The sequence below is a fragment of the Podarcis bocagei genome, assembly GCF_964188305.1.
Source record: "Podarcis bocagei genome assembly, chromosome: 2".
NCBI classification, from domain to species: domain Eukaryota; kingdom Metazoa; phylum Chordata; class Lepidosauria; order Squamata; family Lacertidae; genus Podarcis; species Podarcis bocagei.
Genome location: NC_138126.1, coordinates 42195809 through 42220661, shown reverse-complemented (window position 1 = coordinate 42220661; position 24853 = coordinate 42195809). Strand labels below are relative to the sequence as shown.

Here is a 24853-nt window from a genome sequence, read left to right as displayed (position 1 = left end):
AAGAAGCATGTATCAATGTTGTACTTGCCCTGATAGTTCAACATCTTGTGGGCTTAATTTTGTAGTTCAGCGAATATTATCTGCTTTTGAATGCTTCAGTCTTTTTGGGATGCTGGTGAGGCCACAGGTAGTTCTGTTATACTTTGTATCTGCTGTGATGGCTGGCTGCTGCTCATTGAGCTGAAAGGTGTTTTCATGTGTCTAGGAAAGCCTTAATAAGGTCATGAGACTCCCCCTCCTCACTTTTTGGAGGCCTCTAAGATAGTAGATTGGAAGTGAAGAAGCTGCTGAGGCTTATAAAGTGGTTCATCAATTTTAAATAGCAGTAATATATTATTGAACATTATGGTTTCAAAGGGAAAATGGAAAATGAGCTTAACAAAACTGAACCATTTATTTGCTTTATACATTAATAATCTTCAGCACCACCTGGCCTACTATTTTCCCCTGCCCTTTTCGCTATTGCTGGATTACCTTGCAAAACCTTTGGCGGGCAGCCTTGATCCACCTGTTTCTGTACACAGATAATAGCTGACTCCTCACATTTTGGATCTTCACTCTTGGGTATCTTCTATTGTTCCCGAGATTGCTGCGCATGCAGAACAGCTGGATTGTCAAACTCTTCTGTTGGCAAATGACCTATGCAAAGTTTAGTAGCGATGCCTTGAAGGAAGAGGCAATAAACAACTGGTGCACTTCTGGTTCATCGGGGCTCACTTTGTGTAGTCATTGGCTGTTCTGTTATAGGCTGTGGAGAGCTTAAAAAGCAGCATTTCTGTTGGTGTCAGCGTAGCTGAGAACTTCTGTTCAGGCCAAAATGTTTGATGAGCTGGCTAGGAATGGAAGCAATCCTCTGTTCGTGTCTGGAAATGGTGCTTTCTGTAAACGCCTTTGAGCTGAAATCATATCATAGTGTACTTCCTTGCTCTTCTTTTCCATGTGGGAGGGTTACCTAAGCTGTGATAGCAGACTTCAGAGCCATGAAAACGTTTGCTTCCAGTCCTATAGTTAACTGAGGATTCTCCCTCCATGGTCATGTACGCTACTTGATTATTTTTAGTGAGTTTCATTGGTGCCTATTGCCTGGAAAGCACACCCTTTGCGAACTGTAAGGACAGCTAGAAGTTAAAGGCACTAATTAAATATCCACATGTGTTGCTGCACAAAAGAAGGGGGGAAGATTTATGCTGAAGCATAATTACAATCAATAAATTTCCCCTGTTGCTTGTAGGTATATTTTAGTGACACAGATGTCATAGAAAGATTGGGTCACTGCTTGAATGGTCCTTATCTAGGTCATGCATGGCTATTCTTTTTTTTGACCTCAGAGCACCATTTATCCTTGGTCCAGCTTCCCTGGACCATCCTCTACTCTTGCATGTGTCTGTGTCTGTGTGTGTTAACCCTTCATCTCTATTGTCCTTCAGTTAGTTCTTCTAAAGGTCATGAACACTGCTTATTCCATGGTTTTTCATTCCACTTTTTCAACTTACGAACATAGGAAAATATAATAAGCCAATTAATGGTTGGCGGTCGCACATTGAGAGTTGTTTTGAAAATGAATAATAAGTGCTTTGAGATCCTCCTATGTATGGGGTTTCGTTAGTATTTGCAATGTTTTGCATTTTGCAAACATTACCAGCCTGTGCACTGGAAAAATGCTCCTGAAAACATGGCGGTTTTCCTCGGAACCATTAAAATTTCATTAATCATGATGGCTTTGTTTAAAGCCCCATGAAGCCATAAGGTTCAAATATTCAGTTGTGGACATGGCTTCTTTGAACGGATCTTTTTGCCAAGCTCATGCACAACACCAGGTGTGTATGTGTATCTGTGTAGAAGGAATCCAGATGATTATCAGTGTCTCCTCGTTACAGTGGTGCCTCGCAAGACGAAATTAATTCGTTCCGCAATTCTCTTCGTCTTGCGGGTTTTTCGTCTTGCGATGCACGGTTTCCCATAGGAATGCATTGAAAATCAATTAATGCGTTCCTAGGGAAACCGCCTTCAGACCAGGTCCGGGGACAGTCTGTCCCCGGACCTCTTCTGAAGGCTGGGGGGGGGGGACAAGGGCTTTTCTTCCCACCCCCAGCATTTTTAAAAACCCTGGGACAGCGGAGGACTTCTCCGCTGTCCGGGCGATCTTAAAATGCTGGCGGGCGGCATTTTAAAATCGCCCCGGACAGCGGAGGACTTCTCCGCTGTCCGGGGCGATTTAAAAGCCCCTGGGAAGGCAGGCAGGGGGGAGCAAAGACTTTCGCCCCCTGCCCGCCTTCAGAAGGTGTTCCCACCCCCCCGCCCGGCTTCGCAGCAGCGCTACGAAGCCCGGCAGCTGGGGCAGCTGTTCCCGCCCCCCCCCTTCGGAACATCGTTCCGAAGTGGGGCGGCTGGGGCAGCTGTTCCCGCCCCACCTCCCCACTTCGGAACAGCGTTCGGAAGTGGGGCGGATGGGGCAGCTGTTCCCGCCCCACCTCCCCCCTTCGGAACATCGTTCCGAAGTGGGGCGGCTGGGGCAGCTGTTCCCGCCCCCCCTCCCCCCTTCGGAACATCGTTCCGAAGTGGGGCGGATGGGGCAGATGTTCCCGCCCCACCTCCCCCCTTCGGAACATCGTTCCGAAGTGGGGCGGCTGGGGCAGCTGTTCCCGCCCCACCTCCCCCCTTCGGAACATCGTTCCGAAGTGGGGCGGCTGGGGCAGCTGTTCCCGCCCCACCTCCCCCCTTCGGAACATCGTTCCGAAGTGGGGCGGATGGGGCAGCTGTTCCCGCCCCACCTCCCCACTTCGGAACAGCGTTCCGAAGTGGGGCGGATGGGGCAGCTGTTCCCGCCCCACCTCCCCCCTTCGGAACATCGTTCCGAAGTGGGGCGGATGGGGCAGCTGTTCCCGCCCCCCCTCCCCCCTTCGGAACATCGTTCCGAAGTGGGGCGGCTGGGGCAGATGTTCCCGCCCCACCTCCCCACTTCGGAACATCGTTTTAAAATGCTGGGGGTCGGCAGCGAACGCTCCCGACCCCCAGCATTTTAAAACCTCCCCGGGACAGAGACTTCTCTGCTGTCCCTTGGAGATTTTAAAATGCTGGGGGTCGGCAGCGAACGCTTCGCTCCCGCCCGCCAGCATTTTAAGATCGCCCGGGGCAGGTGGGGGGACGGCAGGCGGGGGGGAGCAAAGACTTTTGCCCCCCGCCGGCCTTCAGAAGAGGTCCTCTTCTGAAGGCCGGCTGTGGGCGAAAGTCTTTGCTCCCGACCGCCAGCATTTCCCTATGGGCTTTCGTCTTGCGATGCAAGCCCATAGGGAAATTCGTCTTGCGAAGCGCCTCCAAAACAGAAAACCCTTTCGTCTTGCGGGTTTTCCGTCTTGCGAGGCATTCGTCTTGCGGGGTACCACTGTAGTTAGAAATCCTCTTGAGAAATGGAATGTTTTCCGGCTAATAAGATGGGGAGAGACAGATCAGAACAGTGTGGCGCTACACATTCCTAGCATTTGTCATCCCTTCGCATCTTGGTGTTCATTGTGTTGATAATGAACATCACTGAAACGTGTAAAAATGTTTCTGCTACATCAGGGATGCTGAGATGGATTTGCATTTTTTGCTTGTTGAGAAGCAAGCGGCTGAGCTGCGTTGCCAAGCTTTAGTTAACACTTTGCAAGACATACAACGTATAGGAATGCAGGGCTGTAACTTCAGCCTCTGCTTCTTGACAGTGACGCTAGGAAGGGAAAAGAAGAAACTGCTGGCAGCATAGAATGAACAGTGTGGCCAGTGTTAATCATGCAAACTGCTACAGGGAGAAGAAAGTGGTGTATGTTTACTGCAGCCCAGTATTTTTCTGGCCAGTGGCTACAAGTGAAGTGTGTTGCAACATAAGTATAAACTAAAAAACAACTCCATTTCCTCTGTTTCCTTGGCATGTTATAATACTGCAGAATGGAACGTGCATATTTCCTGATGTCCTTGGACTTGAGCAGGGCTGTGCAACTCGTGGCACATGGTTTGCAATAGTGCCAGTCCTAGTCACAATATTGGTCCAGTCAGGTGTTTGAAAACGTCTCCATTTTTGCTGTCCTGGGTGTAGGCAGCAAAACCAAGTGGCTTATTGAGCTATTAGTGGATTTCCATGCATGTCTGGTTGGTTGTATTTGGCTTGTATTCATCTAGAATTTCGACTAGCTTTCTTGTATAAATGGATACAATAAAATCTGGCTCATGGCCCAATCTTCCACAGTGTCTCCAATCTCTAATTTGTAGCCCTTGTGGAAGCTGCAATATTCTCTGACTCAAAACTATGACTGGCAGTACAGCCAACAATGTCTATAACAAAAGGAGGCCTCTAAATGGTTTGTCAGGATAGCTGGCCTGGGAGATGGAAAAACCCTAATAAGTCACCTAGTCCTTCTCCCCACTAATGCAGAATTGTTCCCTACTGCATAGTTTCTAAGTCTTGCTGCATTGCTTTGTCGGCACATAATATTCTTGACTTGATGAGATGTTCGTTGTGGGTCTTGATTGCTCTCTAGGGACTTGTTGAGATTGCTTAATGGCAAAGAATTGGTCTAATATCGTTCATTGTAATTTTCTTTCCTCAACAAGACAGTGGTTCAGGGTGATTTGGCATCCAGCCTCTTGTTTGGCTTCTGAAGCTGGGAAGAGGAAGCTGAACCGGGAGTGTATTGGATAGGCATTTGGACCAAGGAGCTCAAATTCCAAGGCTGCCTTTTTTGCAGGGGCGGGGGCGGAACATACAGTAGAGTTAAAACAATTTTGCAATATTAAATTGCAAAAAAAGAAGAAAAGAGAAAAGTGCAAGAGCAGTTGTTAATTTTGTCAAATAATACCCTTGTCAGATCTGAAGCCTGACTTTGATGGCTATTTTTCAATGTCAGTCTACTTTACAGGGGATATGTGATAATAATAATAGAATCCTATGTGTGTTATGTGCATAAACAATGGGGTTTTATTTGTGTGTGTTTTTAACAGAGCACTTTGCTGTTGGGGGTATAGTTCTCTTGGTTTGTTTTTAGGTTCACTTCAAGGGGCTGGTGTTTACCCTTTCAACTCCTAAATGCCTTTACACCTCCTCCTACTTGAACCTGGCTATCAATTCACTTCTTATCAAGTCCCCCTCTGGGTGCCTCTACATTCTGTAGCTCCTGGAGAGAGGGCCCTCTCAGTGGTGGCACACAAATGGAGGAATCTCCCTCCTTTGCCATGTTTGCTTGGTGCCTTCATTGCTCTCATAAAGGCACCAGATAAAGTCCATCCTACTATATCGGCCCTTTTATGACATTTGAGGGCCTTTTTTTGATTATTATCGTTTTATCTGCTTTTGTTTTTTGGCTTATTTGTCTTCATTGTCTTTACTCTTTTTATCTATGGTGTTATTGGAAATTTTATTAGCCTTTTTAAGGCAAAGTCTTTTGGCAGTATATAAATAAAAGGTGTGTATGGAGCTGATTGTTTTCCTGTGTGTGGCAAATCAGTTTATGGTTGTGATTTATAGTCAGAGACTTGTGGGAATAGGAATTGTCTGGTCAAAAAAGTGAAACTAACTTGGTTCTCTGTTGACCTTTAACTGTACCCAGCTGAACATGTACAGTATCTGTTTCTTCGATGAGTATTGCTTTGTTGGTGTGGATTGCATTTAAACTATATACTGGGGTATACCTATCAATTTGGCTTAAAAAACATTCAATTTTATTTGGGAACTGAAGTTAAATATATACCTGTGTTCATGGAATTTTGTTTTTATTCTGAAAATGTTAATGCTGGAATGAAGTGTATTTTGAAAAAGAACATTTTCCAATTTGTTTGGAGTATGTTATTAGACTTCATAGTGGAAATGGTTTCCTTTTTACCTTGCTTGCTATCATAAAGCAAACACTTTATTATGGTATACCATTTGCTAATGCACAGATTTTGAAAGTGAGCTACATTGAATAAAACAGGACATAGTTTCAGTGGTGTATGATTGGGCTGTTAGTATAAAAAGGGCATAACTATTGTCCACTCCTAATTCATGAATTTGTTCTTTTTTATTTACAAAATTTTTAATTAGCTGTGAACTGTATCATCATATTGGCTCTAGATTCTTGCAGTGAACTGCTGTAAGCGCATAACTTTTTATAGAAAGTTAATTCAGGCTTTCTTTGCCTGCTCAACCTTTTTGGTAGCAACTTTTAGTCGGTGGAACTCATTATTACTCATAGCAAGAAGACTGCCCTCATGTGTGAGCTAACGTTTTTTAAACCATCAATTTGTATGCTTATAGGAAGGATCAGCACCTTCTTTCTCCCGTGAACTGCTGGTATCTGGTACTGACCCAAACTCGGAGAGAAAGCAGAGACCATGCTACCCTGAATGACATCTTCATGAACAATGTCATTGTCAGACTCTCCCAGATCAGTGAGGATGTCATCCGGCTATTTAAAAAGGTAAACGAATGTTTGTGTCACTTAATTTGATCTGATTTATTGTATGTATAGTACACTCAATAGCCTCCTGAGAGAGTAGGCGCCACATAATGAAGCAGTGCTGAGAGAACTTTGGGGGCAAAATGCCAGAGCATATGAGTCTGAACAGGTTCTCTTATATAAAGACTTGTGGGCCTTTTCAGAAAACTGTATTCTGGGGTTCCCTTGTCATTAACTGTGGAGAAACTGACACTGTACAATTAAAAGTTACATATATAAGGGCTCGTCCACACCTCCCATCTGTCCCACTGCCTTCTCCTGGGAAAAACCTACGGTTAATTGCTGAATTGGACCAAATGGTGGCAGTTGGGTTCCCTGTGGATTGTCATTTGTTCTGATTCAGCAGTAAAGACCATGTTTTCTAGGGAAAAGCTGCGGGGCAAACGCGAAACCACATGGACCTGTGCCTAGGAAGCATAGGACAAGTGGAAAACCGCTCAGACTCGTGCTTTATAAAAAAGGTAAAGGTAACCCTGGACAGTTAAGTCCAGTCAAAGGCGACTCTGGGGTTGTGGCACTCATCTCGCTTTCAGGCCGAAGGAGCCGGTGTTTTTCCACAGACAGCTTTCCCAGTCATGTGGCCATCATGACTAAACCACTTCTGGTGCAACGGAACACCGTGACAGAAATCAGAGCGCACAGAAAACCATTTACCTTCCTGCCACAGCAGTACCTATTTATCTACTTGCACTGACATGCTTTCGAACTGCTAGGTTGAGAGGAGCTAGGACAGAGCAACAAGAGCTCACTCCATTGCGGGGATTCAAACTGCCAACCTTCTGATCGGCAAGCCCAAGAGGCTCAGTGGTTTCGACCACAGTGCCACCCACGTTGTGCTTTATAGGCACGGGACAAGTGTGGACAAACCCTAAATGTTCTGTTATAAAACCATTTGGTTTGTCAGTATTACGAGACTGACTATTTACCAGGACAGTGGTACCTCTGGATGCGAACGGGATGTGTTCCGGAGCCCCGTTCGCATCCTGAGTAGAATGCGACTGCGCGGGTCATGATTCGCCGCTTCTGCGCATGCGTGTGACGTCATTTTGAGTGTCTGCGCGAGCGGCGAAACCCAGAAGTAACACATTCTGTTACTTTCGGGTCGCCACGGAGCGTAACCTGAAAATGCTCAGCCTGAAGCATATTTAACCTGAGGTATGACTGTACTTCTAATTGAGGCCTGGCAGATACAATGTATAGAGGTTCTTCAGGTGGCATTTTGCCAAGAAACTACTAGACTTGTGTTGTTACTAAAGAGGTGACTACACACCCTGTGAGGTTTCCCATTACAGTGGTGCCCCACAAGACGAATGCCTCGCAAGACGGAAAACCCGCTAGACAAAAGGGTTTTCCGTTTTTGAGCTGCTTCGCAAGATGATTTTCCCTATGGACTTGCTTTGCAAGACGAAAACGTCTTGCAAGTGTTCCGATTTTTTTTCGCTCCCCCCTTTTTTCTAAGCCGCTATGCTGCTAATAGCCTTTTAGCCGCTAATCCGCTAATCCTTTAATAGCCGCTAAGCCTTTAATAGCCTCTAATCCGCTAAGACGCTAATAGGGTTGCTTCGCAAGACGAAAAAACCGCTAGACTCGAGTAACGGATTAATTTCGTCTTGCGAGGCACCACTGTATGTCAGTTGGCATTAAAGGCCACATTTTATATGGGTCATTGGAATAAAAAAGATCAAGCTGCGAGGAATTATTTAGTAGGCATTCCGAGAGCAGTGGAACGTTGGATTGCCAGACCCTTTTGACTGAGTCAGGGGTTCTGTCTGGAGTGTAGGCTCAGCCACAGTTCAGCTTGCCCCGTACCTATAAATCACAAATCCAATAAGTTTTGCGTTTGCCCCGCAACTTTCCTGGGAAAACAGGCTCATTGCCACTGAACTGGAACAAACAGCAATCTGTGGAAAAATCTAATTGCCGTTGGCTCCGATTCAGCAGCACACCGTGGCTTTCCCTGAGGGAAGCACCAGGGCGAATGGAAGTGTGGACATCTCCTGAGAGGGAGCTGGAGTCTGTGCTCGTTCAAGCCTTGACAGCTTTAACAGTTTATTTTCTCGGACAGTGGCTCATAGGCAATTCCTTTAGAATGGTAGCTTTCCCTGGCATAACCAATGGGATCTGTGTTTCCATTGTATGCTCAACTAAGTGCCCCTCTGCCATCACCCCAAGCTGATATGTTCCTGGCATGAACCAGAGGTAGCATTAGCTTGATGCCATCCGCAGCTTGCCACACACAGCACCTGCTTTTAATCGGAGCAAAGCAGAGTTATTGTGTTGAGTGTGCATCTGAGATTCTATTCACAACATGTCACTTAAGGCTGAATTCTCAGTACAGCTCACTAGTCTCTGGGAAACAATGATGAGCTAAAACCATTTTTAAACAGCTTATTTCGTGCTGTAATTTTGTCACTGTTGTGTGTGCGTCTTACATTCTGGAACTAGTCCCCTAGGCTTTAATCCATTGTGTATTATTATTAGCCTTTCCTTTCTTATTTGTGTGCTTATTTGTTTGTTATTGTAATATTTGGGAAAGCCAAGGCATGTGTGAAGCCATAATATTACTGACCAGAATAAAGAACACCATCTGGGCCAGGCATTCATAATCAGGCATGATTTGCATACTTTTAAAAGTGATCAGCTCATAAATCAGATTAATAACATGTGTGACAATGTGATTTAAAAACACACACACACTAAAGTCCTTTTCACATGCTAATTTGTCCTGGAAATAGCTATTCTTTTAATATTTTTCAAGACATTTCCTTGCAATGTTGTCACATGATTATTTCCCACTACACTTTTTAAAAATCCTACAGGACATACCCACTGTATCCAGTCTTGCTAGCTCACATCAGCAAACAAAAGAAAACACAAATGCAAAATGGTTTTATTATGCGGACGTTGAGGAGGTAGATAATCTGGCGGCTCTACCTTAAATGGCTAAGTGAATGAGGCGCATCTGCTGCGTCAATGCAAGATTCTTTCCTGGAACTTATTTTTCAGTGTTTTGTTTTGTTTTTGCAGTCCTTCCAACTTTCATACTGTGGAGGCCATGCTGAAGCTCGTTTTAAGAATAATTGTGCAGGCTGGATAGCGCTAGAAGGGTTAAGAACAGCCCCTAATTGTTCTACAGCTGTTGTAGATTGCTCTGATGGTAAATTGGAGCAACATTTTGTTTCAGAGATGTCACTTTTAATTTCCCCCTTTGAGCCATTATTAATTGGTTTTGACATCTTGTGGGGACATACATACAGGAATGGTAATGTGTGGTGAATTTTTCCATTGCAAATGGGTATTTTCATCATGCAAATATGAGGGATATATGAAAACACCCATAATTTATCCTTGCTTTATTAGCCTTTAGCAATCTGCTAGTAGTGTTTATCCTTGGAGCTTTTTCTCCTTTACCTCCCTTAAGACCACCCATTACCTGTTTTTGTCTCTGGAACTGTAAACTCCATTAAGTTCTATATGAGATTTTTGAAGTGGCAGAATTATTCAGAAATAAGTAGACAAAATGGCTATCATTAACTACCCCCCCTCCATTTTAAAGTGCTCCAGTGAATTAACTTGTTTGCATGGAGCTAGAAATTATCAATAAAAGCATGTTACTCATCTTTCAAAGTCATTCTTAACACTCTTCATCCTTGCCACATTTCATTTATTGGTTTAACATATTGATGAGCTAAGGCAAACCATGTTCAGCTGTGTTGTGCTGAACTTTCAAGAAAAAGTCCTCACCCATTCATTTTCCTATGCCCAGGTGCTTCTGGAATCCCCTTGGTAGCTGTGGAACATTGGGTTGCCAACTAACCACAAAACAGCCCAGCCTTCTCTTGTGCCTGTAACTGCAGCTTGATCTGCAGAAATCAGCAGGTAAAGATTTTTAGGGCCTGGAGCCATTATCACCTTCTGATATGAAGAGATCAAGCTGCCTTACACGAGCATGGAAATACATTTTTTAACCCTAGAAGCAGAACTGTCTCAGAGGATCCTGTTATGTTCTTACTCCTTTAAGGTTACATTTCCAAAACTCCAACTAAATGTGTAGAGTTCCCCGCTCCCCTTTTAGAAGTTTGCTATAAATACGCTAACTTTTTGTAAATTTCATATGAAATCTGGCCTACATGATTAGACTCTGTTGTATGTTTGCTCTTTTTAAAACCATGCGTAATCATGTAATAGGATGATTGTGTGCAGTTATTTTGCTATATGTAGCTATGGTGAATGTATGCTTGCCACAGCTTCCAAGAGGATGTACACAGAAATTGGTTTCCTTTTTGAGCTCAGTTCACAGAAGCCCATCTGTGGACCCCACAGGGGTCTATGGACCACAAGTTAAGAACCGTTGAAGTAGCCCTTGGAAATATCCTTACCAAGTATTGATTCTATGCCAATTGATGGTATCACTTAGAGAGAGGAGATATAAAAGAAGGGGCAGCTGATCCAAGGTCTCTTCCTTAAGTTTAAGCCTTTTCTTCATCAGCATTTCATGCCACAGTGTTTAAAGAAGAGAATTTCTTAAACCAAGCTGAAGAAATGCACACCATCACCGTAAACTGTTGGGGAGGAGGAATTAAAGAACCTTTTAATGAGGGTGAAAGAGGAGAGCGCAAAATATGGTCTGAAGCTCAACATCAAAAAAACGAAGATCATGGCCACTGGTCCCATCACCTCCTGGCAAATAGAAGGGGAAGAAATGGAGGCAGTGAGAGATTTTACTTTCTTGGGCTCCATGATCACTGCAGATGGTGACAGCAGTCACGAAGTTAAAAGACGCCTGCTTCTTGGGAGAAAAGCAATGACAAACCTAGACAGCTCTTAAAAAGTAGAGACATCACCTTGCCAACAAAGGTCCATATAGTAAAAGCTATGGTTTTCCCGGTTGTGATGTATGGAAGTGAAAGTTGGACCATAAAGAAGGCTGATCGCCGAAGAATTGATGCTTTTGAATTATGGTGCTGGAGGAGACTCTTGAGAGTCCCATGGACTGCAAGAAGATCAAACCTCTCCAAACTTAAGGAAATCAGCCGAGTGCTCACTGGAAGGACAGATCCTGAAGCTGAGGCTCCAATACTTTGGCCACCTCATGAGAAGAGAAGACTCCCTGGAAAAGACCCTGATGTTGGGAAAGATGGAGGGCACAAGGAGAAGGGGACGTCAGAGGACAAGATGGTTGGACAGTGTTCTCGAAGCTACCAGCATGAGTTTGACCAAACTGCGGGAGGCAGTGGAAGACAGAAGTGCCTGGCGTGCTTTGGTCTGTGGGGTCACGAAGAGTCGGACACGACTAAACAACAACAACCATAAACTGTTAGGTGGTCATGACTCTCTCAGAGATACACAGCTGTTAAAGGATCCTGTTTACTGTAGGTACCATTGTTGCACAACTGCCCTTCCATTTGCTATTCTGTGGGTATGGTTTTGGCAAAGGGAGTTGCAAGGAATAGAAATTCCAGGTGCACCTTTATTCCAATTGTAGACGTAGATCCCAATGATTGATTTAGCAAATAGCCTGCTGCTTCCAACTATCCATGCCTAGGGGTGAGGGCAGGTGAATTTATCGGGCATGCTTGAGGTAAAGGTGTAAGGAACATGGTGCTGCTGGGATGTGTCTCTAGCTACCAAGGTATCTGGGGGTATTTTGCTCTGATATTTGGTTAGTTTTAAATGCACTCTTAATGTAATGATAAGATGTGGTGAGAATAGGTAGGTGGGGGAGAGGAAATCAGTGTAAAAGAAGGAAACAGGAAAAGAAAATGTTATCCTTTGTTCAGTTCTAAAGGCCACTATCCAACCAAAGCACGAAGGAAAGTCGATGGAGTTTTATAGAGGAGCCAAGGAGAAAATTAGGGACAACAAACCTACTAAACAAATAAGGAGTAAAGAGCAACCATTACCTTCAGATACCTAGGAGCTGCCCTGCCTAATCACTGTTGGAGATTTTATGATTCATAATGTTGGTACATTTACTGCTTGCCGGTGATTAGATGGAGACTGAAGACTAAATGGCTAAAATGACCCCAAGGCTTTTATATCAGTAATCTTAGATCTCCACTGTCTGATCATTATCTTGTCCTCTGTTTGTTACATTGATGCATTACAAAATTGGGCCCATGATTGTAATGGGAGTGTTGGAGACAGATTCCACAAAACACTTTTCTTTGCCAGTTTTCTGGTTCTTCAGCAGATAATATAAAAGTATTTTTTTTTTATCATCACTGCGTTTCCCAAAATAGGGATGTTCTCTATTAGTACTATGGTGAAATTATATTGCAAAAGCGATGCTTAAAAAACCCAGCTGTACTTCAGCTTCTTTACAGACTAGTGGGGGAAATGTTTTTTTCATGGTAACCTCCTTACAACTAGTGGTAATGCAGTTACTCCCAGGAATTAAGTAATTTCTAAACAGACAGGTTTTTTTGTAAATCATTTTACAGTGGTACCTCGGGTTAAGTACTTAATTCGTTCCGGAGGTCCGTTCTTAACCTGAAGCACCACTTTAGCTAATGGGGCCTCCTGCTGCTGCCGCGCCGCCGGAGCAGGATTTCTGTTCTCATCCTGAAGCAAAGTTCTTAACCCGAGGTAATATTTCTGGATTAGCAGAGTTTGTAACCTGAAGCGTATGTAACATGAAGCGTATGTAACCCGAGGTACCACTGTATTTGTGCTTATTGCTGACCTCTAAAGGGAGATAATGCACATATATAGGTACTACAATTGCTTGTCTGGTTGTGTGTGGTTATACATCTATCCCATGTACAATGGATTTTTTAAATGGGTTTATTTCCCATTGTATCCATTCCTTGCTAGAAATATCTTTCCTTCCAGGGATGCCTTGATTGCTGTAATCTCATAGCCATTCTGAGATGTACTGTGGTTTGGAGGAAGACCCATCATTACATTGCTGCCTCTCTGGGTTTTATGGTGTCAGAAGACATTGCATCATTGTGTTGTGACATTTGCATAAATAATTAATCACCCACAATCATAGGAGATAGATTTCACTTTGCAAGGGTAAAGGGCTAAAATCTCAAGACGGTGGATTATGTGAGAGTGTCTAATTGTCCAGACAGGTCTCTGTGGTAGGCTGCATAGGAAATATCCTGTGGTGACATGATCTTAACGAGAAATCACTTTGATTGTTGGAAACTCATGTCCCCTAATATTAATGCAAGTGCTTTTGATTCTGTAAAATAAAACAGTGCAAATGATTTTTGCTGAGCAAGTGAAAGTGAATTCCTGGGTATCTGTTTAGCATCTTGCCTTCTTCTTTCTTCTTCTTCTTTGACGATCACTCTTAGCCAAGTAAGATTGTCTTCCATGAACACAATCTTAGCATCTTGATTACTGCTAACAGTCATAGTTGGCTCATACAAAATCAGCTTTAAAAAACCCCATTTGAGTTTCTGTTCTTATTGCTGGGCTTTAAATGGCATGTTATGGTGGCAATGAGGTTCCATTTCAACAGATGTAGTTCTGCTTTTAAGCCAATGTAACAACTTTGCCTACTCCCTGCCCTCCAGGGAGTGGGGGGGGGTGTTTATTGGTTTGTTTTTATTCTTGTTTTTATTATGTATTTTGTTTTTTTATCTTGTATTGTTATGTTGTGAACCACTCTGAGATCTACGGATGAAGGGTGGAATACAGATTTAATAAGTAACAACAACAATTCTCCTATAAGAATGAAAGCTTGTAATCTGTATGTCTATTGATGTGGCATATTGTTCTGATAGTAGTGGTTTAAAATTACAGCTGATGGTAATGTTTCAAACTCACTCCAGTGTTTTTACACTAGTGTTTCTTCTAGCTAGGTGCAATATCATAATTTTCCCTATGATACATGTTTTCTTCAAGTATATAATGTGATAGATTCTTGCCTTGCTTTAACATAACATTGAAAGAAGAAAAAGGGAGTTGCAGAACGAAAAATATTGATACGCTCTCTCGCAAAAGGAAACAAAGCTTCAAAATGATGCTCAACATAGAAAGTTTTAGGAGTTCTATTGATAACAAAGAGTTAATAAAATATTTAAAAATATTTTAGAGGATACAAAGTTACTGCAACCCCCCTAGAGGGGCTTTGGGACATTACAAGTGGCGTATGTGGAAAACTACTCTGGGATGGGTACAGGACTTATCTCCTGGGAAAGCAGCTAAACTGAAATATTGTTTTGTCTACAGAGGTGACAACACAATAGAATTTTTCTATTGAAGCAAGGTAGGAACTGGACGTAAGTTTTTGTTCCTGAATAACAAACCTCTGTAGAGATACTAGATTTCGGAATAAAAATGGTTTTGCAGCTGAACAAGATAGAAACCTGAGGAAGTAAGAAATAAAAGAGCAAAGGACCAACTACGCCACGGAAAGAACAATGGGAGGAGCAACTATGACCAAAGGAAATTAAAGGCCTCTATTAGACTGGATTTTTGAAGTTAAACAGCATCAAAATAAGCAAATTTAAAGAAAACCGGCAAGATGGACTGAGGAAAATTTGGCTGTGGACTTGAGACCTCCAGGCTGACAACATACAGACTGATGGACATGGGGAATCTAAACCGGGGAAGGGAGGGGGAATTCTAGAATCCAAAGGCTATGTAACCAACTTTTTGAATCTTCTTCTATCTTTTATCTTTTATCTTTCTATATAACTTTGGTATTTTGATAGGCACAACATATTAGGTTTAAATTGGGAATGAGAACTTGTGGAACCAACTTAGGGAAAGGGGAATACAGTCGGGAGGGGAAGGAGGGAGTCTCAGAAAGAAGGTTATGAAAATAAGGGTTTAAAATTGGTCTTTCTGTTTCTTTCTTTTCTTTATCTTTTCTATTCTTTCTATTCTGTCATTACTGGAAATTTTAATAAATATGATTAAAAAAAAATAAAATAAAATATTTAAAAATATTATTCAGTATATCTTGTAGACATACACAATTTGAAGTCATTAGTATTTTTTAAAATTCACAAATATTTTTCCAAATGCCCCAGGCAAGGGTGATATGCCAGAACACATTGAGCATAGTAATAATAATAATAATAATAATAATAATAATAATAATAATAATAATAATAATAATGTTATTATTTATACCCAGCCACTCTGGGTGGCTTCCAGCGGAATATGTCAAACATTAAAAACTTTCCTATCCAGGGCTGCCTTCAGATGTCTTCTAAAAATTGTGTAGTTCTTTATCTCCTTGACATCTGATGGGAGGGCGTTCCACAGGGAGGCCGCTACCGCTGAGAAGGCCCTCTGCCTGGTTCCCTGTAACTTCTCCTCTTGCAGTGAGGAAACTGCCAGAAGACCCTCGGAGCTGGACCTCAGTGTCTGGGCTGAATGATGGGAGTGGAGACGTTCCGTGGGCCGAGGCCGTTTAGAGCTTTAAAAGTCAGCACCAACATTTTGAATTGTGCTTGGAAATGTACTGGGAGCCAGTACATGTTACAATGAAGCTTTTCTCTTCGGTGAAGCTGGATGTTGGAAGATACAAGACAGTCATCATAAAGTACTTCACATTAACAACATGTGTGAAGTACTATGTTATGACTGTGTGTGATTCCCACAAGATGTAGTGAGGGCCGCCAACTTTAAAAGAGAATTAGTCAAATTTATGTAGGCTAAGGCTATGTTCTACCCTCACTGCCAGTTCCACTCACATCCTGCTTTAAGGCTTCCCATAGACTTCTGCCTAACTAATGTGAGAGCAGGATGCTGTATTGGATAAGCAATTTGCCTGACCTAGAAGGGTTCTCTTTATGCATAAGGCACAAGAAAGACCATCTCCTGTCAGGTGTTAAGACTTGCAGAGAGACTTCTTGGTAGTTTCACTGCCTTCAGAACTCCAGCAGGGTGGTTTTGGGGAGGTCACTCTGTGGCAGCTCCTAGGTTGTGGAATTCCTTCCCCAACAGAGGTGCATCAGGCCCCTTCCATACGCTGAAGATGTGCCTCTTTACCCTGGCCTTTGACACCTGAAGTGTGTGTTTTCAGGACCCACCCTATTCCCACGACTAGAATTTGTTTTAACTGATTCTAATATTGAGTTTTAAGTGGTTGTAACTCCCACTGGGACCTGCTGGTTCAAGGTGGATGGTGATGATAATGATAGTCAGTAGAACTTGATAGTTTTAACCTCAAGGCTGTGGGTTCAAGCCCCATGCTGGGCAAAAGATTCCTGCATTGCAAGGCGCTGGACTAGATGACTCCTGTGGTCTCTTCTAACTTTATGATTCTTTAACAATGATAATAATTTATAATGGTTTAGACTAGAGTTGCATAGTGGAGCATGGAAGAACATTCTGCTGCCTGAGCTTAGATTTATGATCTAACTTTGGAATCCGCCCCCACTCTTAGGATTGCGTTGCTGATGTGGACCAAACTGTCACATCTTCTCAGGCTAGGCCACTTGTTATAACAACCTTTGCCTGAGAGACATGATCCATTCTCCAGATCCAAGCCCCAAGGCCTCTCATTAGTTTCACTAAGCTTTTATAATCTCATACCAGTGACTTTTCCATTGACAGGCTGGCTTAGGTTGATATTAAACTTGTCTTTCAAGACCTTTATAATACTTAGTAGTAATACTGCTTTGCTTGTTCCAGTGCCTGTTCAAAGTTATAATGACAAAGGGCACTTGTCCTCTAGTGGCTGTGGTTTCTTGCTGCATAAAACCCATAAGTCCTCTGGAGCAAAGTAGTAAATTTTCCTTGGAAAGGTTTATAGCTGAGTACATTGAAAGCTAAACACTGAGGCTGTGGGCCAGCAAAAATCACAAATCCTTGCAATGAAAACATTCCAGGCATATTGCTAGAACTGTCACCTTTCCTGCTAAACATTTTCTTTTAAAAACAAAATATCACTCAGAGGCAATGTGTGGGACATAAAAGCTGAAATAAAAAAATCTTTTCTACTATTCCCCCCCTTGCATCCAGTTGTTTTTACCTGATACCCATTTTTGCATATCAACAGACCAAAAGAAATAATGCTGTTGCTATTTTCGAGGGCTGAAAGAAAATCGCTTGTCTGGGGAACTTCTTGAAGGGTGGTATATAAATCATTTAAATAAACAAAAATGAAAAATACATCCCTATGCAAAAGTATTAGCAAATAGTGGATGCAAGCTCACAAGGGTTATGGCTAATAGGGTCTCTGAAGAATGTTGGGCAAATGATGCTTCAGTGAGGGCAGGCAAAATGGAGAGATTTTGAGCCAGGGTTCTGGGGAAATATTCAAAATGGCAGAGGGATATGCTACCTTAGCAACAAGTGTCAGAGGTGAAGCACAGAATAGCTCAGTCTGATTTGATATTTGAAGGAGAACGGTGCCCTCTCTCCTTGCCCTAGCAATGTGTTTCCTTTCGTGTATTGCACACAGTAGCATGTTTATGCAACTGATGCTTTGTGGAAATGGAAAGCACATAGCAGCACCGGAGTCACCTAATGAATTATGTCCGTGGATGCTCTGCATAAAGGCTTCTTTACGCTTGTGCAACAGGGTTTCCTCCCCACCCCACCCCACCCCCAATTGGATTGGGTGGGTCAGGCAAACCCCTAAAACCTCACATAGCAGGAGGGAAGTGGGGATTCTTCTGTGGTGAGTGGAAATACTTGCACAGATGAAACGTTCGACATATGTTGAACGTTCATCACTTCTGAAAAAGTTTTGTGATTTCTTCATATTTGAATCCTCTGTTGTAATAAGGGGTAAACTTGAATTTGCTGTTAAAGAAATTCTCTCTCTCTCTCTCTCTCTCTCTGTGTGTGTGTGTGTGTGTGTGTGCATCTGTTTGTCTTGTGCCAACTTTTTTTCTGCCTGTGTATGCTCCATACCCAACACCTTATTTTAGTAATGTAGTCTTTGCTAGTGGCAGGAGATGGCTTACCCAGATGTCTTCAATTATAGGACTTCCTGTCAGATGTGGGATCTCTTGGCTCAGACCAACCATGTGATAAAATTCTGGGATATGAAATTATACCAGCTGCTTGTTATGTGCCACCGTTTTAGAAGAAATCTATTTTAAAAGTTTGTTTGAATTATAAAGAACATGTAGGGCCTTGCGACAAAATATTGCAGTGTGTGCTGTTTTTATGGTCAGAATTTCAGGCATATGATTCCTCCCTGTCCCGTCCCCCCACCGCAACAGTCAGCCAGCCAGCGTTCTGTGCCCACTAAGCATATCAGGCTTCTTTCAACTGCTCCCCCCCTTCATTTGCACTCCCTGTTTGTTTTTAGGGATGTGTGTGGAGTGGACACACTTGCCCAAAATTCCAGCTACATTACATTCTTTAACTTTGTAAAAAACTTTAACATTGTTTCCTGCTTGGCAGGGGGTTGGACTCGATGGCCCTTGTGGTCTCTTCCAACTCTATGATTCTATGATTCTATGATTCTAACTTTTCTGCTGAAGTGTATGAGCCACCCCTTTGCATCCCTGGGGAGTTAAAAAAACAAAAAGCTTTATGGTGTGAACCAAAAAGTAACCAATATCATGAGGTGCTTTCCTTATGCTCTTCCATTCATATATATATATATATATATATATATATATATATATATATATATATGCCTATGCTTCTTCTGTGCTCCTTTTTCAGCAATGCCATTCTTCCCCCTCCTTTCCAGTTGTATTTTTTTTTTTTTGTAGATTATCCCCACTTTAACATATTTTAAATTCAGGTTTATTTTGGGGTTACATCAAGTTTGTGGGTGAGGCTACATAGAGTATACAGAAATCCTAAGAGGTAAGTCCATAGGACATACCCTCCTTTAAGCAAATTAAGTTAAGCTTTAACTTAAGACAAAATTTAGCCCCAAGCTTTTTCAGTGCCATGTTTTGCAAATTGTGAGATAAATCAGTGGAAATTTACAGAATACATTTTTCTCATCACTGCATGCAGTTGAGAAGGCTCCTCTTGCTGATTTAGCACACTGGTACCTCCTGTTTTAAACTTCTAAGCCACAGAAGAGAGTGTATCTTGGGAGCAGTGTCAACTTTTCATATATTCACCACTTGCAGCTGAACATAGGGTTTTTCATATATGAACATCTGAAACTGGCTTCGATGGACTCATAACACTGTTCTTTCTAGCCTATAACCATCTCCTCTGTCCTGGAAGTGGCTCTTTAAGATCTCAGGCAGAGGACTCACACAATCCTGCTATCTGACATCCTTTGCTAGCTTCATAAGCAATTGAACCTTGGACTTTAGAACTCTTGGAACAGCTTTCTCCAACCTGGTGACTTTCAGATGCTTTTGGCCTACAAGTCCCATCATCCTTGACCATTGGCCATGCTCACTGACACTGATGGTCCCAATAATAGCTGGAGGGGACCAGTCTGTGGAGTTACATGGCTTGTTACCTCATCTGCTGTTTGTGAGAACTACATTAATGGTTCATGTATTTACTGCCTATTTCAAGATAAAGAACACATGTAATTTGGACTTAACATTTCTGAATGAGAGAAGCAGAGCCTAGATGGTGATTTGCATCCCTTTTGGGATTCTACCAATTCAATTTCTGGACAGAAAGCATTTGTAGCTACATTTATAAATAAAGTACTGAAGGCATTTCTCTAACCCAAGGCAATTTTATTTCCCCAAAATCACATTCATGACTGAAATGCACATACTGCTTAAAAAAGCAACACCACTGCAGAGCAGAACAAGGGCTTTGAAAACCATCTGGATAGCTGTTCAGGAAATTGGCAACACATTCAGAAGCGGGTTTTTTAAAAAATTGAATTACCAGAAACTAACTCTGTTGCAAAAATTCTCCTGCTCTTTTGTAAAATGAGGAAAGCATGAAAAATGTGGCTATAATAAATATGGCACTACATCTGCAGTGGATTAACAATATTCTTTTGTAGACAAATTAAAAAATAAATTTGGAAAACTATAACAGCTTAAATGACCATTTCCCCCTGTATTCCTTGTCAAAATGTCTTCCATTTTTCTTCCCCAGCCATGTAGTACTTTATTGTTCTGACTGCTAAGATGCCTATATCTGATTCTATTAATTGTAGTTCTATTTAACATTTATTTTTTTCTCACAGTATGCTAAGAACATAGAAGTGCCTCTCGTACAGACTTTTTGCAGTGGGCAAGTTCACCTACAGCACTATACAATTCAGTTCAAACACTTTATAGGGCGAAATGTAACAATAACTTGGATGCAGTGCCAAATAAGCTCTGATAACATTTTAGTCCACCCTTCGTGTTCATTTAGTTCTTTCCTTTGCAACAAACTTACCTTTTTTTCAACTTAACGTTTTTGTTTTGTGTTCCAGAGTAAGGAAATTGGACTTCAGATGCACGAAGAACTCCTGAAGGTGACCAATGAACTCTACACTGTGAGTAACATGACTCTTGCACTTCTAAAATGATTTTTTTTGGCCAGACTTTAGTCCAAAATCCGACATTACTAGGGTCTTCTTTTACTTTCCTCCTCCTCCAATAAATCATCCCAGAATTTACTTCCTACTCCCCTGGCGCTAGAGAGAGATGAAAAGTGACTGTAAATACTGGTTATGGTGGGAGTGCTAGAATTGAGAGGTGTAGTTGTATATCTGTTGAGAAATATACATGTTGCTGGTGGCAAACATCTCATTGTAGTGGCAGGTAGTATACCAGTGGAATGTTTATTACTCCATTTCCACAAGATAAACGAAAGGCATTGCAGCTTAGGCATGCTTAACTGAAAATGGGACAGTAGTAAAGGCATCTGGTGAGGTGGGGCAAGATGAAGGAAGAAGATGGTCATGGGGGTTTAGTGACAAGTACATTAAGCAGTTTTGTAATATAAGATATTGCAAGTTTCTGAGATGGTTTATGATGTGATTTGAAAGAGGCATGTATGACACCACTAAACTGGCAATCCCCCTGCCTCTTCAAATGCCTTTGCTTCAATTCTCTCTATATATATTTAATACTAGAAATTACAGAAATGGCTTAAGGTTATGATATTTTGGCATGGCATTTGGAACTCAGTCAAGAGGTCATGTTTTTGGTTAGTTTTGAAACAGACCAGACTATGCACAGCCAAGGTACTTGCTCATAATTAAAACTGGGGAAAAACTCCCCCTTTTTCTGTTTAAATTCACATTGGTATGTGGGATATTTAGTTTAATATATAAACTTTGTTTTTCTCCTAACTATGCCGTGCTCAAATCTCATAATATATAATATTCAGAGAGGTATCCTGAGTGTTCAGAACTGGACATAGTACTACAGATGTGGTCTGACCAGTGCAGAATAGAATGGAACAGTTACCTTTCATGATCTGGACACTGTGCTTTTGTTAATGCAGCTAAGATTGAATTAGGTTTTTTTTTTAAGAGCCTCATTCTATTTAGCTTTTGATCAACTAAATCAGCTAGATGCTCTTCACATATCATGCTGCCAAACCAGGTATTCTATCTCCCTCTCCCACCTCCGTCTCATATTTGTTCCTCTGATCGTTCGTACCTAAATGTGGGACTTTATCTTTATTTTCATTGGAGTTTGTTATGGTGTTTTGGCCCAGCATTTCAACCCGTCAAGATGATTTTGAACCTTGATGCTGTCTTTTTATAGTGTTAGCTACCCCCACCCCAGCGTTTTGTCACATGCAAGTTTGATAAGCATTACTTGTCCTCCGTTCTAATCATTTACAAAGTTGCTGAAAAGTACAGGACCCAAGACACAGCCCTCTGCTCAAGCCCTCACTCCAGGTTAACAGAGAACCATTTAATGAGTTCCAGCTTTTATTTTTCTCTACAACAAAACATTTTTTATGCCAAGAAAGAAGTAAGCTAGGAATGTGGATACGGTTGCCAGGTCACTTGAAAAATAAGCTCTTTTGTGTATTCCTTTGGGGACCAGTGTGGCATAGCCTAAGATCCTTGGTTGACAGGAAGGTTGAAAAAGAACAGTGGTAGTCTGAATGGTGTGCTCCAGATGCTGTTGGAGCCCAGATGTCATCTTCCTTCACAATTAGCCACGGTGACTGGGTGGATGGGAAGGCAGCAACATCTGGAGGGCAGCACTTTGGCTGTCTATGCCCTAGAGTGTCCATGGAGAGTTTGCTACTCTGTGTAAAAGACAAAAACAAAGCAAGTGAAGCAGCATCATGGGTTGATACTGTCTCACGATGTCTTTGAGGCCACACTGTACATTGGATGATATCTTATGCAAAATCAGATCACTCATCCATCTAGCTCAGTATTGCCAATATTGACTAGTAGAGGCTGTCCAGGTTTTCAGACAGGGATCTCTCCCTGGAAATACCAAGATCCAGGGATTGAACCTGGGACGTTTGCCAGGCAAAGCAGATGCTCTGCTGCTGGACAACAGCTCTTCTTAACTGCCTAGAGCAGGTATGGGGAACCTCCAGCTGGTGCTTTACTTATAACTCCCAACAGCCCAGACCATTGACCATTGCTTGCTGGGGCTGATGGATGTTGTTGTTAAGCAGCATCTGGAAGGCAAAATGTTCCCCACCCTGGACTAGAACTAAGGCAGGAACCAATTTGGATATAAGGCAGCTTCATAGGGTATGCTTTTAATGTTCCCTTATTGTACGTGATCATAATAAAGTCTGTGATCCTAAGCATGGTTGAGCAATATGGATACAGGGCACTGGGAATGTCTGATAGGCTGTGCCTCCCCACGTTGTGTAACTGTGTGAAAAAAAATGTTTCCCTGATATCATATGCAAAGACTGGTGGAAGTGGAGGACCGTGTGGAATGCATGTTAACAGGGCCATAAAACCAATTTATTTTTATGCAACATCCAGAATATTTAGAAATAGTTTTATTACTATGCATTGCCTAGAGTACTGTGCAATAAATAGATATTAGTTTTATTTATTGCAGAATACTTTGGGTAATGCAAATTAATGATGCAAAAAGTGACAGACTTTATTGCTATGCCTTGTAAGAATAAGCAATGAGCTTTTTTATATCTACGCTTCCGTGTGTGTGTGTGTGTGACACAGATATATATATATATATATATATATATATATATATATATATATATATGTGTGCATGCATACTTTGCTAATCAATGCAGTAACAGGATCTAGTGACTAACTCTAAAGCAAAAAAAGAAATGTCATAGCAGACAGCAAATGCCAGCTAAGTCACATTCAGCCCAAGTCCTTTAGGACTCTGATTGGATTCTATCTGACATTTGAAGGGACAGTTACATAACAAGGTGTGCTCTAGGCAAATATGTGCCTCTGCAATCCTGAAAAACAGCCGCAGCAGCTTAGAAAGAAACTACATGGAAGACTATTTAAAAATACTTTTAAAAAATAGCCCCAGCAGATTATTAAGAAGCATCACCCCCCCCCAAAAAAAAACAACCCCTGCAAGAAGAGCTGGATAGTAGCTAGGAATGGAAGCAGACAGACCTTCTGTTTTGGGAGGTTGTTTTTAGTCTTCAGTGAGGCCCTGTGTCTTATACCTGCCCTCCATAATTTTGACAGATTGAAGACATAGATCAGAAGCTTAGAATTTGCCATTTTTATCTTGTAGGTTTGGCAGGGAGGAGACAGTTCTTTAGGTATCTGGTCAGGACTTCTTTCTTTCACCACCACCACCTCCTCCTATTTATTAGCTGCTTTTTAAAAAAATGGAAATCAAAGCGACTTACAAAAATAAACATTAAAAATAACCTATAATACATACTATATATTAACAGAAACCTACCCCACTGAAAGATAAGCAGAAATTTAAGAGGCAAAGGCACACCTGTCACCTAAAGACAGATAGTGATGGCGCCAGGTGTGCCTCCCTTAGATGCTTTTAAAAGTTAAAACTAGCACTTTGAATTGAGCCTGGCGGGGAGCCAGTGAAGATGACATAACATTAGAGTTTTGTGATCCAACCTGCAAGTCCCAGTTAACACTTTCTTTCTTTTTTTTAACCAACTGAAGTGTCTTGTCTTACAGGGCAACCCCATGTAGAGTGTGTTACAGTAATTTAATCTGAATGTGACTAGGACATGAATGACTCAGATTAGATCTTACTTTTTCAGGAAATTGGGTCCTCCATTAAAGAGGGCATGTATTGTGGTGAGACCTGGCAAACCGACACCCTGTGTTGTGGGTGGGTACGATTGGTCAGCCACAACACCCGATTGGTAGGTCCCTCGAAGCTGGGTACAATCTGGCCAATGGGACGCAGTCCAAACGGTTCGAGGGACCTATTTATGCCCATGCACATGACCCAGAGCTTCCTCTTTTGGTGCGTGCATTCGGAACACCCGCCCACCTCTCCCTCCTTTTAGGGCTATTCGCTTGACCTTGCTATGCCGTAGTGTGTCGTCTGTCGTTGGGACAGGGGCAAGGCAGGAGTTTTCCCCACTTGGCTGATTGGCTGTTGCCATTTGGGTTGTGC

General features: G+C 42.2%; 1 protein-coding gene across 3 annotated transcripts in view; it reads left to right on the top strand.

Moving 5' to 3' along the window:
* SRGAP3 (SLIT-ROBO Rho GTPase activating protein 3) overlaps positions 1-24853 on the top strand; it is a 200795-nt gene that overhangs the window by 96128 nt on the left and 79814 nt on the right. For all 3 annotated transcript variants that reach the window (XR_014005099.1, XM_081183997.1, XM_081183996.1), the window contains exons 3-4: positions 6266-6428; positions 20758-20820. Coding sequence is in view for 2 of the 3 variants with exons in the window: in XM_081183997.1 (XP_081040123.1) it covers positions 6266-6428; positions 20758-20820 (226 nt within the window). In the remaining variant the exon portion in view is untranslated. The remainder of the gene's footprint in view (positions 1-6265; positions 6429-20757; positions 20821-24853) is intronic.